Source organism: Callionymus lyra, chromosome 2 (assembly GCF_982586985.1).
Source record: "Callionymus lyra chromosome 2, fCalLyr1.hap1.1, whole genome shotgun sequence".
NCBI classification, from domain to species: Eukaryota; Metazoa; Chordata; class Actinopteri; order Syngnathiformes; family Callionymidae; genus Callionymus; species Callionymus lyra.
The window spans coordinates 13,934,874-13,948,596 of NC_141819.1; the positions used below are offsets into that span (position 1 = coordinate 13,934,874).

The window sequence follows — 13,723 nt, forward strand, 5'->3', positions numbered from 1 at the left end:
GACACACAGACTGTCAGTTTTCATTTGTCACCCTGCCATGCCTATGGAGTCCTCGCGTCATCCTCGTGTCTCGCTCCCCCCTTGTAATACATATGCTTCCCCTGCAAAAAACACTCGACAAGACGAGTTCCTCCACTGGATTCACGTCTCATCGTCTGTCATCAATCACGGACCTTATAACCCCCCAGTGGTAATAACACAACCGCTGAGATATACCTTCAACAACGTGAGGGTGTCGATTCACACCAAAAGGGAGGAGGGATGAATAAGTGTGTCCTGGATATATATCGGTGGTACTACAGAGGGATAGGGCTCCGCCCCGCTTTACACTCGGTGACAGCTAATTGAAGGTTCCCCCTGGGCCGACTGGAGCAGAGACATAGTAATCAAGGATCCTGTCCCGGTGCCGCCGCCGTGCAGCCCGAACGTGGGATTTGTGTCTTTTGTCATCATCAAAGTGATATTGTGGAGGGGAATGCGTTCAGTCGTGTCAGCCAGACTTGAGTAGATTTTCTTTCTTTTTTTTTTTTTTTTTTTTGCTACCCCATGTCATTGAGACGCCAAAACTAAAATCCGAATATGATGGAAAAACTTTTCGAAAAAACAATAAAAAGTGACAATACTGTGACGAACAACGTGGATTAGAATAGTAGTGATGGGCTGGTGAAGCTTCATGAAACGGTGTCATGTTGTTTAGAGGTCAGTAGGTGGCGCCGTCAGTTTAAAAATAATGTTTCATTAGAACAGTTGTTCAAAACAAGGTAAAATAAGTGGACTCTGAGAATAATGATACTGTTTCATGAAGCTTCATCAAACCATCACTATAGAATAGTAATCCAAGTCATGTAATTGAGAAGAAAAGTGTATTCTTGATACTTTGACTATTTGGTCAGTGTTTACTAGTGAAGGGTTGATGAGGCCTCATGAAACTAGTGAAGACAATTTATCATGATACCTTTATTTTGAAAGGCCACTTTGGTTTGAAAATGATGCCATCTTTCATTGAATTAGTTGACTAGATCCACAGATTATGTGAGGCCTTACTGTAGGTGTATCATGATACATTGTGTTAATTTAAAAGGCCACTAGATGGCACTCTTAAATTTGAAAATGATGCTAGATCTGATTTAAATTAGAGCCAAAGATATAGTTGTCTTTCAAACACTGTATCATGATACAGTATCTTGTAGATAGCTGTTTAATGAGGCCACTAGCCGGTATCATGATACCCTATTTTTTTAAAGGCCACTACATGGTGCTCTACGCTTATAAAAGGATTCCAGGTTGCCAAAGATTATAGAGCAGAGAGTGACATCTAGTGGCATTTCAAAATGAAGACACTGTATCATGATACAGTGACGGACAAAAACAAGAATGAACGTTTACGAAATAAAAACTATGTTGACATAATTGACTAAAATTGAAGAGGACATTCATTTAGTTGAATAAAAAATCCCACGGAAATGCTTTCACTGCGTCAGATTGACAGAAAAACATAAATAAACAAAAAATTACAAAATGAAATTCAACCAAAAAAGCTACTTAACGATGACATTGTGTGTTTTTTTTGTCTCTATAGAAACAATAATAGAAAAATAAGAAGAACTTTTGTGCAGTTTCTTTTTCTTAGTGAAAACGTTATTACTATTAACCAAGACCGACTAACACCAACCATCCAACATAATCCCTTCCAAAGTGACGTCACGTTTGATTGGACAAAGTCTAGTAGAGGGCGGAGCTCTAACCATAAATACATTATACTTATGAAAGATGCAGCGCAGCAATGTTTATAAAAAGGTTGTTTTAATACTCATTGGATTACATGAAACCAAGCATTGGAATAAAGGTAATGGGATTACCGAGCTGCAGGATTATGGGATGGACATGCACGTTGGAACATCAGCGGTCATTGTTAATGCAGTGTAGCCTACATCCATATTAGCCTCGTCTTTTAAAGAGAAAAGAGGATTAGTTGCTTCGGGTTTTTAACTTCCACCACTTTACGTTGTCTTCCCAGCTAATGACCCTCCATCATCAATGTTTTTTTCAAAATATTTTATTTAAGCCTGGACAGCTTTTCTGTCTCGCGCGACGCCGACTCTGGCAGCGACCGCTTCGCACGCCGCTTCGCAGGCGTTCCAGTTCGCCATCCCTCATTGGTCGAAGCCAAAAACCTGTTTGTTGTTGCCTGGAATTTACCAGTTGTTAATTTTTTAAAGGCAGGAAAAAAAAAAGCAGGACGTCCAAAAAAAAAGACGGCTCACCCAAACGAAAAAAGTGGATGTAATTGTCGAGAATTTTTTCGGCGCCGTAACTCAGCGAGACGTGAGGCCTGTTGCGAGAGCGTTGTAGACAAGATGTAGCTGTTAGCGGACATGCTCGAGGAATGTGCTTGGATTACATCTGATGCCTCCGCTTGATTTATCGGCTGTAGTAGCACACACCCTTTTTTTCCCCCCTCTCGACTCATGCTGTCCACAAGCGATTTATTTTCATTTTTATTTCTGTGCGCGGATCCTAAACTCCCCACCCATGGAGGCCGGAGTCTTATCCTTATCATCTTTCATACTTTTGGAAATGAGAAACCTATAAACGGGCCCCCATGTTTCCCGGGAATCTCCTGGAGGTTCGCCAAGTTTAAAACCGGCAATAACACAGACATGGACACTCGTCCCCCCCCCCCCACTCTCGGTGTAACTTAGCCAGATATGAGTTATGATTTTTTTTTTTGGGGGGGGGGTTTTGGAATTGCTTTTCAACTCACCGAAATTCTCCGTTGTGAGTCATGCAGGTTGTAGCAATGACAGTGTATTGGCGCATAATGGAGACAGGCTGTTCTCCCGCCCGCCTAAATGCTAGTGCTGAAAGGACACTAAGCACAGGTTGTCTTCTGGTCACCGTGACAGGGCAGGCGGCTGAACATTTCACCAGCGGCGAGTAAAAAGGATAGAGAGGTTTGAGGGGGGGGGGGGGTGGGAATGTGGACGCCGGAGGTTTGATTGACGGGTCCGCCACCAGGCAATCCTGATGTCGCCCACCTGTGCGGCGGTCGTCTCGTTTTTATCGAGCGCCGACGACAGAAAACATCTTGGAATCGTGAGTCAGATGACATTTAAGAACACTGGTTGAGTTTCTTAAAAGTAGCAGAAGTGACTCTTGAGTTTAGCCTGATGAAAGTAAGTAACCGTTATTTGTAAAGTAGCTTTCTAGACCAGGGTCACAAAGCACTTGAACAATAAAAGGCAATACACGGTTAAAAATACCTACAAATTTAAAAACTCTTGAGACGAACACAAGAGTCCCAGAAGATAAGGAGAAAGCCTGCACAAATAAAAATGTCTTAAGATGTTTCTTGAAGGAGTCAGTAGATCATCAAACACAGTAGATTCTGATCCACAGACCTCAGAGCCCGAGCTGGGGTGTAAGGCTGGATCAGATCACTGATGTAAGGAAGAGTCTGACCATGAATAGATCTGAAAGTAAGAAACAGAATTTAAAAAATTGATCCTGAAATAAACTGGCAGCCAGTGAAAAGTTTTAAGGATCGGGTAAATGTGAGTTCTTCTACTAGAACAGCTCAGAATTCTGCTGTAGTTTTGTTAAGTTTTTGTAACTGCAGGCGAGACAGTTCCTTCTTGTTTAGACACGAAAATGAATTGTAACAATAGTCTAAACGAGAACAAATGCATGCAAATGACAAAAATTTATACTCCAGAAAACACCATTTCCTAAAATGTATTTAAAGGGACAGTGCGTTCCACCAACACTTTATTGAACATATTAACATTACAGTAATACATTCATATATAACATTATATTATATACTTGATATTATTATTTCCACTATTACTATTATTATTGTGGTCACTATTTTATTATCGTCATTACTGTTATTATTACTATTGTTTTTATTATTGTTATTGTTATATACTGCATTTGATAGTAATGGCACAGGGTTCGGCAAATCAATTTAGTAAAATAAATACCATACTGTGAGTTTCAATAAATACAGAAAGATCAAGGAAAATGTATTGACAAAAAGAAAAAAAAAAAGATTATTTAACAACATAACATTTCACTTAATCAATTCAACTATTATAATAATGTAAGAAATGGGAGATCATTTGTCAGTAACTGCATGATTCATCATTGACTTTCTCTGACCTCACAAGGGCCACATAAATACAGGCAAAGAAGCATTTATCAGAAGTACTTCTGCCTCGATGTTTTTCAAAAGTTTCCTTAAGGAAGCTATTTTTCTTTGCCTTTTAATGACGCTCAAATTAAAAACTATACTTTCCACCCAGAGGCAGAGCGTCAAGGGTCGAGACACCCGCGAGGAACTTTGAATTATACATTTACTTTTCTCATTTTAATCCCTTTTTTTTTGTTGCGGGATCGCTAATGGATTTTTTTTTTTTGTAGTCTCTCTCAATGTACAAGTAATGGTAGCCTTCAGACGGAGCAGCGTAACAACACCTCTTCACATTCCCTGCATGCTCCGCAGACAGCCTAATGGAGGAAATCAAAGTACTCAAACACGATTAAACACACTGTGCACGTTGCATTCCAATCACGGCTCCAATGAATGATAATCCTTTTTTATTTATTTACCTTCAATCCTGTTATTTTAACCTACAAAAAATACTCTCTCCGGCCCGGCGACGCGGAACTCGTTTATCGAATCTAGTTAGCGCTCATCAACGTTTAATCAATAGACGTCAGTGTATCGTCGTGGCTTATGAAACGTTCTTATTGCTCAGCTGTTTTTTTTTTTTTGTCCCAAATGGCTGAAGAAAGAAGGATTTTTCTTCCCGTCTGGGATGTGAAACGAGTCGCTGCCCACCTGCTTCATCTGAGTTTGTGCAGTCGAAGGAAAAAAAAAAGCGAAGGAACCGTTCGGAAGGCGCCACGGCGACGCGCGCAAGGTTCACTGTTGCTCGGTGAAATTTAATCAGCCGTGCCACAAAAAATCTCCGAGGCAAGAATGATTGCCAGCTCGGAGGATGTTACTGTAATTATTGTCTTGTTGGCTGCAGACTGAGTGCCTCGGATCAGCCGTAGACAACGGGCGTTCGTTCGCCTGTTGCACAAAAGCACTTAGCGGGGCAATTTACTCGACAAAATCCATGGACGTATGTATATGTTACAGTTTCTAGGAGGAATTAAGTTTTCGGTTCTTATTAAGTGCAAGTGTGCGACGGGGATAAGACGATGAGAAAAGTTGCGTTTAACGCGACTAATGTTTCACGTCATAAGAACGACATTTTTGTTTATTTTTATATATATAAGGTGAAAACTGATCTTGTTCTCTGAAAAAACAAAATGGAAAAGCACTTATCTTGCACATACCTCTGCTAAGGAGCTTATTTCCCTTCATAAAAAACACAACAATTAATAAAGCTTATAACTACCAGTTCAGTTCAGTTTCATACCGTTGTATATCGTGAATAGCGTAACTTGACTACGACGCTAACGGCTAGTACGGACAGAAAGATGACGAGGACCCTTCAAAACCTCCCTCGATCCAGATGGTACAGAAAACCGCTAATGTTTTTAACATTTTTGCGGAATGCAAAAAGTACGTATCATAAGGTGGTTTGAGAAAATATCGACGCAGTGATAAATCGTGATGTTTTTTCCCCCCCAATACTGTATCGATATTCAATTGTTCTGTATCGATTCATTAAAAAACAGCTTTTAAAAGCGACGTATCTTCATCAAAAGTTATGTGGTCCAGGGTCGAGGCTTGATGGTCTGATGAAGCTTCATGAAGCAGTGTCATTATGTTCAGAGTCCACTAGATGGCGGTCTCTGCAATATTTTCCTTTGTTTTGGATGTTCTAATGAAACATCACATTTTTAAACTGATGGCGCCACCTACTGACCTCTAAACAACATGACACTGTTTCATGAAGCTTCATCAGACCATCAGGCTAGAGTCAAGTACTCAAAAAATACGACAAAAATATTGTTCCTACAGTATCGTATTGTGATACCTCTGGTAGTTTCACCGTCGAAAACGAACAAACAAGGTCCTTAAAACAAACGGTAATACTTGTTTAACTCGTGTATATATACGTTTAATAGCCATCGTTAAACGAACCAAACACTGGTCTAGGTCACGTCATATCGCAGTAAACTTCCCTGGCAGTACAATACATTTCAGGCCAATTAGTGTTGGTCAACAGGTCGCCCGACCATCCCCGAGAAATATGACGATGCGGTTGCGAAAGAAAACGTCGGCGTTCATTACACGAAGCCGAGGGCATCTTGGCGAGCCGGAGGTCAAGCGTTGACTACCTGCCAGGCGGCATCACTCGCCCATACAGCGCTACACATTAAGTACCCCAGGGGGGGGGGGGGGGTCGGCGCGCTAATGAACTGACCTCAGACTCAAACCACAGGTCAAACTACAATTTCTGCTTGATTTATCTGTTCACCGCTCAGATAAAAACCCGAGGTCCGACGAGACCGCGGAGCCGTTTCTCTTTTTTTTTCCTCACGTATTTATTCTTTATTTTCTTTTATCTAGCAGGTCCTCAACTGTCGGACGCGTCCGTGTCGGCGCTGCCCCAGAAGACCACCACCAGCTCCACCACCACCACGGCGCGCTGGGGCGGAGTCAACACCACCGCCACCATCGCGCTGAAGGAGGGCAGCAAGGGCGCCCCCAAGCCGGCGCAACCGCCGCAACCGGCGACCCCGCGGACCACCACGCCGCCGCCGCCCCTGGAGTCCTTCCCGTTGCCCCAGCGCTTCTGCGAGGCCGCCGAGAGACGAGACATAACATGGCCCCAGACCCAGAGGGGCATGCTGGTGGAGCGACCTTGTCCCAAGGGGACGCGAGGTAAACAAGGGAGTCACCTGACCCCCCACCCCCACCGCCGGTGAGCTCGTGAAGAGAACATCACGAAGTCGGGTTCCAAAAATATTCGCCGTGGGTTTTAATTGGCGTACTGGGACCCCGGAGCGACACGCTTTATTCTAGCGTTGTTGGCCGTGTCACTTCAGGACTAAACATGATTAGGCCATTTGTAACGGCTCTCCGGGTCGGCTCAGCTGCTCGTCCCCGAAGCTGGCAACAAACAGCTGTGGTCGGATTGTCGCGTGAAATTGTGTCGGACTTGTTTGCTAATTAGGACGGAACTCTTTTATTTAAGCGCGGTTACAGCATCCAAGTGGAGAAGAGAAAGAAGGACATGATTATTAAAAAAAAAGCTCTGTTTTGTTCATTAAAAAGTGACTAAAACATCTTTGTTTTTTTTTTACCGACAGGCACGGCTTCTTATTTATGTGTCCTCTCCACCGGGGCCTGGCACCCGAAGGGCCCTGATCTCAGCAACTGTACCTCCCACTGGGTCAACCAAGTCGCCCAGAAGGTTGGTGTGAGCTCTGCTTCTTCTTTTTTTAGACCTACAATTGTTATCGCTAACATCGACCGGCAGAAGTCAAACAGTAATTTGTGGTAGTTTATCTTGAAATCTGGTGTTAAACAAATCATTCAGCTGCATTATAAGTTGTTTATATTTGCAAAAAAAACAACAAACTAATGTTTGTGAAATGTACAACTTTTCTAAAGGTTTTCCACCTATCCTTAAACAGCATTAAACTAAAAATAAGCCATTAAGATGTCCTAAATTTAGTTTTACTAAATATTTGAACCCATGATAAGTAATATTTTATGTGTATTTCAAATTATTTGGTAACATTTTTATCATTCTAATTTTTAATAATTTACTTATTGAATATAGTATGTTTATTACAAATTATTTGGTCCCATTTTCTACTATTTTTAAAATTAACCATTTTATGTTTATTTAAAATTATTATTATTTATTTTATTTAACTTTTGTATTTTTATTTTTAGTTATTTGGCAACATTTTATTAATTTTACATTTTAATATTTTACAGATTTACTATTTTATGTTACTTTTTTTTATCATTTGGATTTTAATCATTTATAGATTGACTCTCATGGCAAAAATAGCAAAACTATCAAAAATTGTTGAGAATTTTCTGTCCAATCAACACATTTTTTCTATATGCTTAAAAAATTGCAACCAGGGAACGTTCTGTCATTTGTGCAAGATAATATTTTATTGTTAAAAAAACACTTAAAACATGGAAAACTGTCCATAAGCTCGATGTCATTAATGTGTTATTTAATCTTTTCAAGTTAAAAAGTTTTGAATTGAAGACGTAAGGAGCCTTGTTTAATTATCAGCCGTTCATCAATGCTAACATATTTCATTATTTAATACTTTTAAATGTAATACTTTTTACTTTTATTAAAACTTATTTTTCCCGCCCACAGATCCGCAGCGGCGAGAACGCGGCGAACTTGGCCAACGAGTTGGCGAAACACACCAAAGGGCCGATCTTTGCCGGCGACGTCAGTTCCTCGGTGCGTCTGATGGAGCAGTTGGTGGACATTCTGGACGCGCAGCTGCAGGAGCTCAGGCCGAGCGAGAAGGACTCGGCCGGACGGAGCTTCAACAAGGTACGAAAAAAACCAGTCTGTGATGTTTAAAAAAGACAATCTGTGATGGCTAAAGTGAATATAAAGTGATAGATATCCAGTTAAATAACGCGTAGGTGCTAGAAAAGCTGCTGTAATTGTAAGTTTTCCTCCCAGAATAAAGCATTACATTTATTTTATTTAAGAAAATTATATTTTCTTAAGATCAATATGTAGTCATTTAACCTTTTTTGCATGCTTTGTTTTTTTTTTCATTTAAATCCATACTTGTTTAAGTTTTTAGCAAAAGCCAAAAAAAGGGGGTAGAAAGTGCTCACCGTGGAAGTATTGAATTTGTCAGGACTTAATTCAAAGTGTTTCAGATAAAAAATAAAAAAAAACACTCGTCCTACCTTTTTCTTTCACATTCCTGTCAAAGTCAAAGGGAAATTAATTTTATTATTTTGGCCGAAGCCGCGCCAAGTTAAAAAATCCCAGGCTTTATTCCAGCCGAGAGGAAGGAAATGAAGCCAGAGCGGTTTTTCTCACTCCGACCTCCAGAGCACCAATAGGAGCGTCAGAAGCTCACTCATTTATTAGCCTGAATAATATCCAGCAGTCAAGTCGCCCTTGGTTTTTTTTTTGTTCAGAAAAAAACCTTTTCACTCAAACTCATGAACTTTTGCAAATTATCTGTCGATTTTTTTCTGTTCTTTTTTTCTTGTCTAATAAAAAAAAAAAAAAAAAAAAAAAAAAGCTTCAAAAACGAGAAAGGACATGCAGGGCGTACATGAAGGTACTGGACCGGAGCGATGTTATTGCTCTCTCTGCTTGCTGTCGCTCCCTCCTCTTGCTCCCGTGCTTTATGTCCCAGCTCCGGCTCAGCAGCATGTTCCCTCTGCACTGCATTGCACTTCCCTGTCTCCCCTGGACTGACTTCTACGGTTATTTCATGTGCTTTTTTTTTTTTTTTTTTAAGTGTCACCCCCCCGAGTGAAGGAGAAGAAGTCTTTGTTATTTCTTAATTAACTTAAAAGCTTCTTGCTTAACTATTAATGTTTGTTTTTCGTTGACTTGGAAATCATTCTATTTCAGTGTTTTTCCCCATCGTTCGCTGTCGTGATTCTCCCTTTTTTTTAAACGTGATAACATTTTTTTCATTCCTGCATTTTCATTCAAGAAAGAGCTGCAAAGGGATCGCAACATGTCACCACCTCTGTCGATCGAATCAAGCAGGAAGTCCAAATTAAAAAAATAAATATATATTTATATATATTTTGGGATACCTTAAGATTTAGACTCTTGTCTTACACTGATTTATTTGCTGCTGAGGTAAATTAGAAACTCAAATATGAGCACATGAAAACAAACTTTACAGTCTTTAACTATTTTAAGCCCAATTTAGGAGAATTCCAATGAAACCAAGCTTTGAAAAATCGAAATATTTGTTCCAATTATTTATTTATCCTATTTTTTTTAATAATATGTTGAGTCGAATTTGGTAAATAAAACCAGCCTTAGGAAAATCCAAAGATTTGTTGTATTTCTAGTTCCAATTATTACTTTCTCTTTTATATTTTACTATATTGTCCAATTCAGGAGGAATTAAATGAAACCAACCGTAGAAAAATTGAAATATTCCTTCTTTTTCTTGTTATTATTATTTATTTGTATTTTATTTTTTTTATTATAATTTGAGTCCCAAACTGGGGGAAACTAGTGATGGTCTGATGAAGCTTCATGAAACAGTGTCCATCATCTTCAGAGTCCACTAGATGGCGGTCTCTGCACTGTTTTCATTTGTTTTGAACAACTGTTCTAATAAAAAATCATTTTAACTGATGGCGCCACCTACTGACCTCTAAACAACATGGCAGTGTTTCATGAAGCTTCATCAGAACATCACTAGGGGAAACCCAATTGAATCATGGTAAAAAAAATGTTCTAAAGTTGGTTAATAAGTTTTATTTCCAATTGTTTGTCTTTTACTTTAAGACGCTGCCATATTTTTTTGGTTTCTTTCATTCCCCCATTAAAGCATTTATCTTCTCCTGTTCCACCCTTGAATACTCGAGTGAGCTTTTTTTGAAACATCCGTTGTGGTTTTAAATCCATTTCCACTTCTTTTAAAAAAGTGTTCATAAAAGAAAAAAAAAATCCCTTTAATCTGGCGTTTTATTTAAACTTGTCAAGGACGACTAATTTATGTGGTTCCACGCACACACACACACACACACACACACACACACACACACACACACACACACACACACACACACACACACACACACACACACAGAGAGACACACAATTCCCCGGGTCAAGAAGTAGAAAAAGAAAAATAAGTTTTGACTTTGTGAACTTATAATTTGCAATTAAAGAGAAATAATTCAAGGCTAATTTGCGTTGGTGACTTTCAGCAGGTCGTCTCTAATTTCCAATTATGAAGCTTAAGAGCAGTGTGACCCGAAGAGCGAATCCCAAATTCACGACAAGAGGTGTTCTTTAGTTCTTCCCCCTCTCCCTCTGCAGTTCTTTTAAGAAACGTCATACATTAAAAAAAAAAAACCTGTCCTTTGTCATCCCTTTTTTTTTTTCTTTCCACAAACTCATTTGTTTGTTGTCTTTTGGACGCAGGCCATCGTTGACACGGTGGACAACCTGTTGCGCCCGGAGGCTCTGTTGTCCTGGCACGACATGAACAGCACGGAGCAGACCCACGCCGCCACCATGCTGCTGGACACCCTGGAGGAGGGAGCCTTCGTCCTCGCCGACAACCTGATGGAGCCGGCCATCGTCAAGGTCCCGGCCGACAACATAAGTGAGTCGAAAGTTACAGGAAGCGTCGGTGGGATCTTGGATTAGTCGGGAAACGGGTGTGAAGAGCACTTTAAACTTGAGTTAATGATATTTTTTTCATGAAAGTGGTTCATTTCATATACTTTTTAAAAAATGTATTGGCCATGACAATATTTATTTAAACTTCCGTTATTTCAAGTTTCAATCAATTACTTTATTTTTCTTTTTTTTTCCACTTTTATCAAAATTAATTCAGATTTTTTTTCCCTTATTTTTATTTTATTTATTTTTCATATTTGATTAGACATTTAATTATTTTATATTTTTGCCTGTTGGAAATGAGGGTCTAGGTATGAAGCTATATTTTCTTTGAGTTGTAAACATGTATATAATCATTGTTTATTATTTTCTTATGTCATAATGGACGTGTTGACTTTAACGTCGCACCACAAAACTATTCAAATTGAAACAATTGATATGTTATTTGATGAAAAAAGAAACCATTTCTTTCCATTATCATTGCTTGATTTTTATTCATTTTATTTTTAAGTGTACATCTATATTTTCCTCTAGTAATAAAAACATAATAATAATAATAATATATATATATTTATTTTAGTAAACGTAGAATTAATATATAAATCAAGTCACTCATGTAATTTAAAAAATCCATAATAAGGATAATTTAAAGGCGATTTTTCATTGTTGTCACATTATATAATAAAATATTAATATTCCTGTTTTCACGGTAGAATAAAAAAAAAAATATATCATAAGATCTGATTTTATTTCACATTTTTCTTTTTCAATCCTTTTTTCCTAAATGATTTGGATACCCTCAGCACTGATGGTCTACTTATCTATTTATTTATTTAAAGTTCTTGTTTTTAACTTTTTTTTAATCCATTTTTTTCCCCAACCAGTCTTGGACGTCTACGTCCTCAGCACCGACGGCCAAGTCCAGGACTTCAAATTCCCTCAATCCAGCAAGAGTGGAATCTCCATCCAGCTCTCGGCCAACACCGTCAAACTCAACAGCCGCAACGGTAAGCTCCGAAAAAATTCAACGGCCACTTCGTGATCATCCATTTTGAAGTTCCCACTGTTTTATCCTCCATTTTCTAAATACCACAACCATTGGTTTTCCTGAGCCGCCTGACCTTTTCAAACATCTCTCTTTTCTTTTTGTTTTCTTTCGTTCCCGTCCTCTCCTCCCCAGGAGTGGCCAAACTAGTGTTCGTGCTCTACAAGAATCTGGGTCAGTTCCTCAGCACGGAGAACGCCACCATCAAGATGGCGGACGACGGCTACGGCCGCAACGTGACGGTCAACTCGGACATCATCGCCGCCTCCATCAACAAGGAGTCGAGCCGCGTGTTCATCAACGAGCCGGTGGTGTTCACGCTGGCGCACATCGACGTGAGTTTATTTAAGTCGCTGAACATCAAATTAAAGGAGTCTTAAGATCCTAAGTGAATTCTTAATGAAAACTAATTCTTTAATCAACATTGGGATATAAATGATACCCATTTTCTTTTATAGCGGCGAGGGGGTGGAGGATTAACTCCTTAGATTAGCAGTACAATCTAGGAAGAAATTAGCGGAGCGCCAATTATCCTCCGTCTTCCAGGCGTCGAGGGGGGGTTCCCAGAGGGCCGCCTGCGACTCTCTTTATCAGAGAAACGCTGCGATTCCCGGAGACGCGCTCGTGTCACGGAGGCCGCTCGCATCCCCCCGTAACGCGCCGCGCTCGATTTAACAAGTCAAAGAAATGCCTGCCGCGATTCTTCTTCACCCATGTGCGGGAGCGATGCGATCTGAGTGGGCGAGAGAGTCTGAAGGGGGGGTTAAGCGAGTCGCTTCGGCGGCGGCGGCGCCTCATTCCAAGAAGAAAAAAAAAAAGCCAGTGGATTGTTTTTTTTCGGACACTTGTCTCGTGTCGTCCGCAGATGGATCACTACTTCAACTCCAATTGCTCCTTCTGGAATTACTCGGAGAGGAGCATGATGGGCTACTGGTCCACGCAGGGCTGCAAGCTCCTGGACGCCAACAAGACTCACACCACCTGCTCCTGCAGCCACCTCACCAACTTCGCCGTGCTCATGGCGCATCGCGAAGTCTCTGTAAGTTGATCTCTTTTTTTTTTATCTTCTTTTTAATATATATATTTCTTAAAAGTTGTAAAGCAAACCTCAAAAAACCTTTTATGGATATGGACGCATCTTATCATCCTACTTCTGACACCAATTGACGCAATTTTCCACTTTTATTTCCACTCAAAATTGCTATTAATTTATTATATATTCTTTTTTCACCTTCATGCTTAAATATTATCTATAAATATATATATTTTTAATGCTGTTAGTGTGTATATTTCTATTATTTAATTATTTTTACTATAGTAGAAATTGTTACGTCTCGACTGTTACTTTATTACTAGTAAATGGTCTGATGAAGCTTCA

General features: G+C 39.7%; 1 protein-coding gene across 8 annotated transcripts in view; it reads left to right on the forward strand.

The window, feature by feature from the left end:
- The window catches only part of adgrl2a (adhesion G protein-coupled receptor L2a), a 111,516-nt gene that overhangs the window by 69,689 nt on the left and 28,104 nt on the right, over positions 1–13,723 (forward strand). For 5 of the 8 annotated variants that reach the window (XM_087783582.1, XM_087783583.1, XM_087783588.1 and 2 more), the window contains 8 exons: positions 6,536–6,850; positions 7,279–7,382; positions 8,319–8,504; positions 9,220–9,258; positions 11,100–11,283; positions 12,185–12,307; positions 12,481–12,680; positions 13,211–13,384. In XM_087783582.1, coding sequence (XP_087639708.1) covers positions 6,536–6,850; positions 7,279–7,382; positions 8,319–8,504; positions 9,220–9,258; positions 11,100–11,283; positions 12,185–12,307; positions 12,481–12,680; positions 13,211–13,384 — 1,325 coding nt within the window. The remainder of the gene's footprint in view (positions 1–6,535; positions 6,851–7,278; positions 7,383–8,318; positions 8,505–9,219; positions 9,259–11,099; positions 11,284–12,184; positions 12,308–12,480; positions 12,681–13,210; positions 13,385–13,723) is intronic. The other 3 variants (XM_087783581.1, XM_087783586.1, XM_087783584.1) reach the window with 2 other exon arrangements.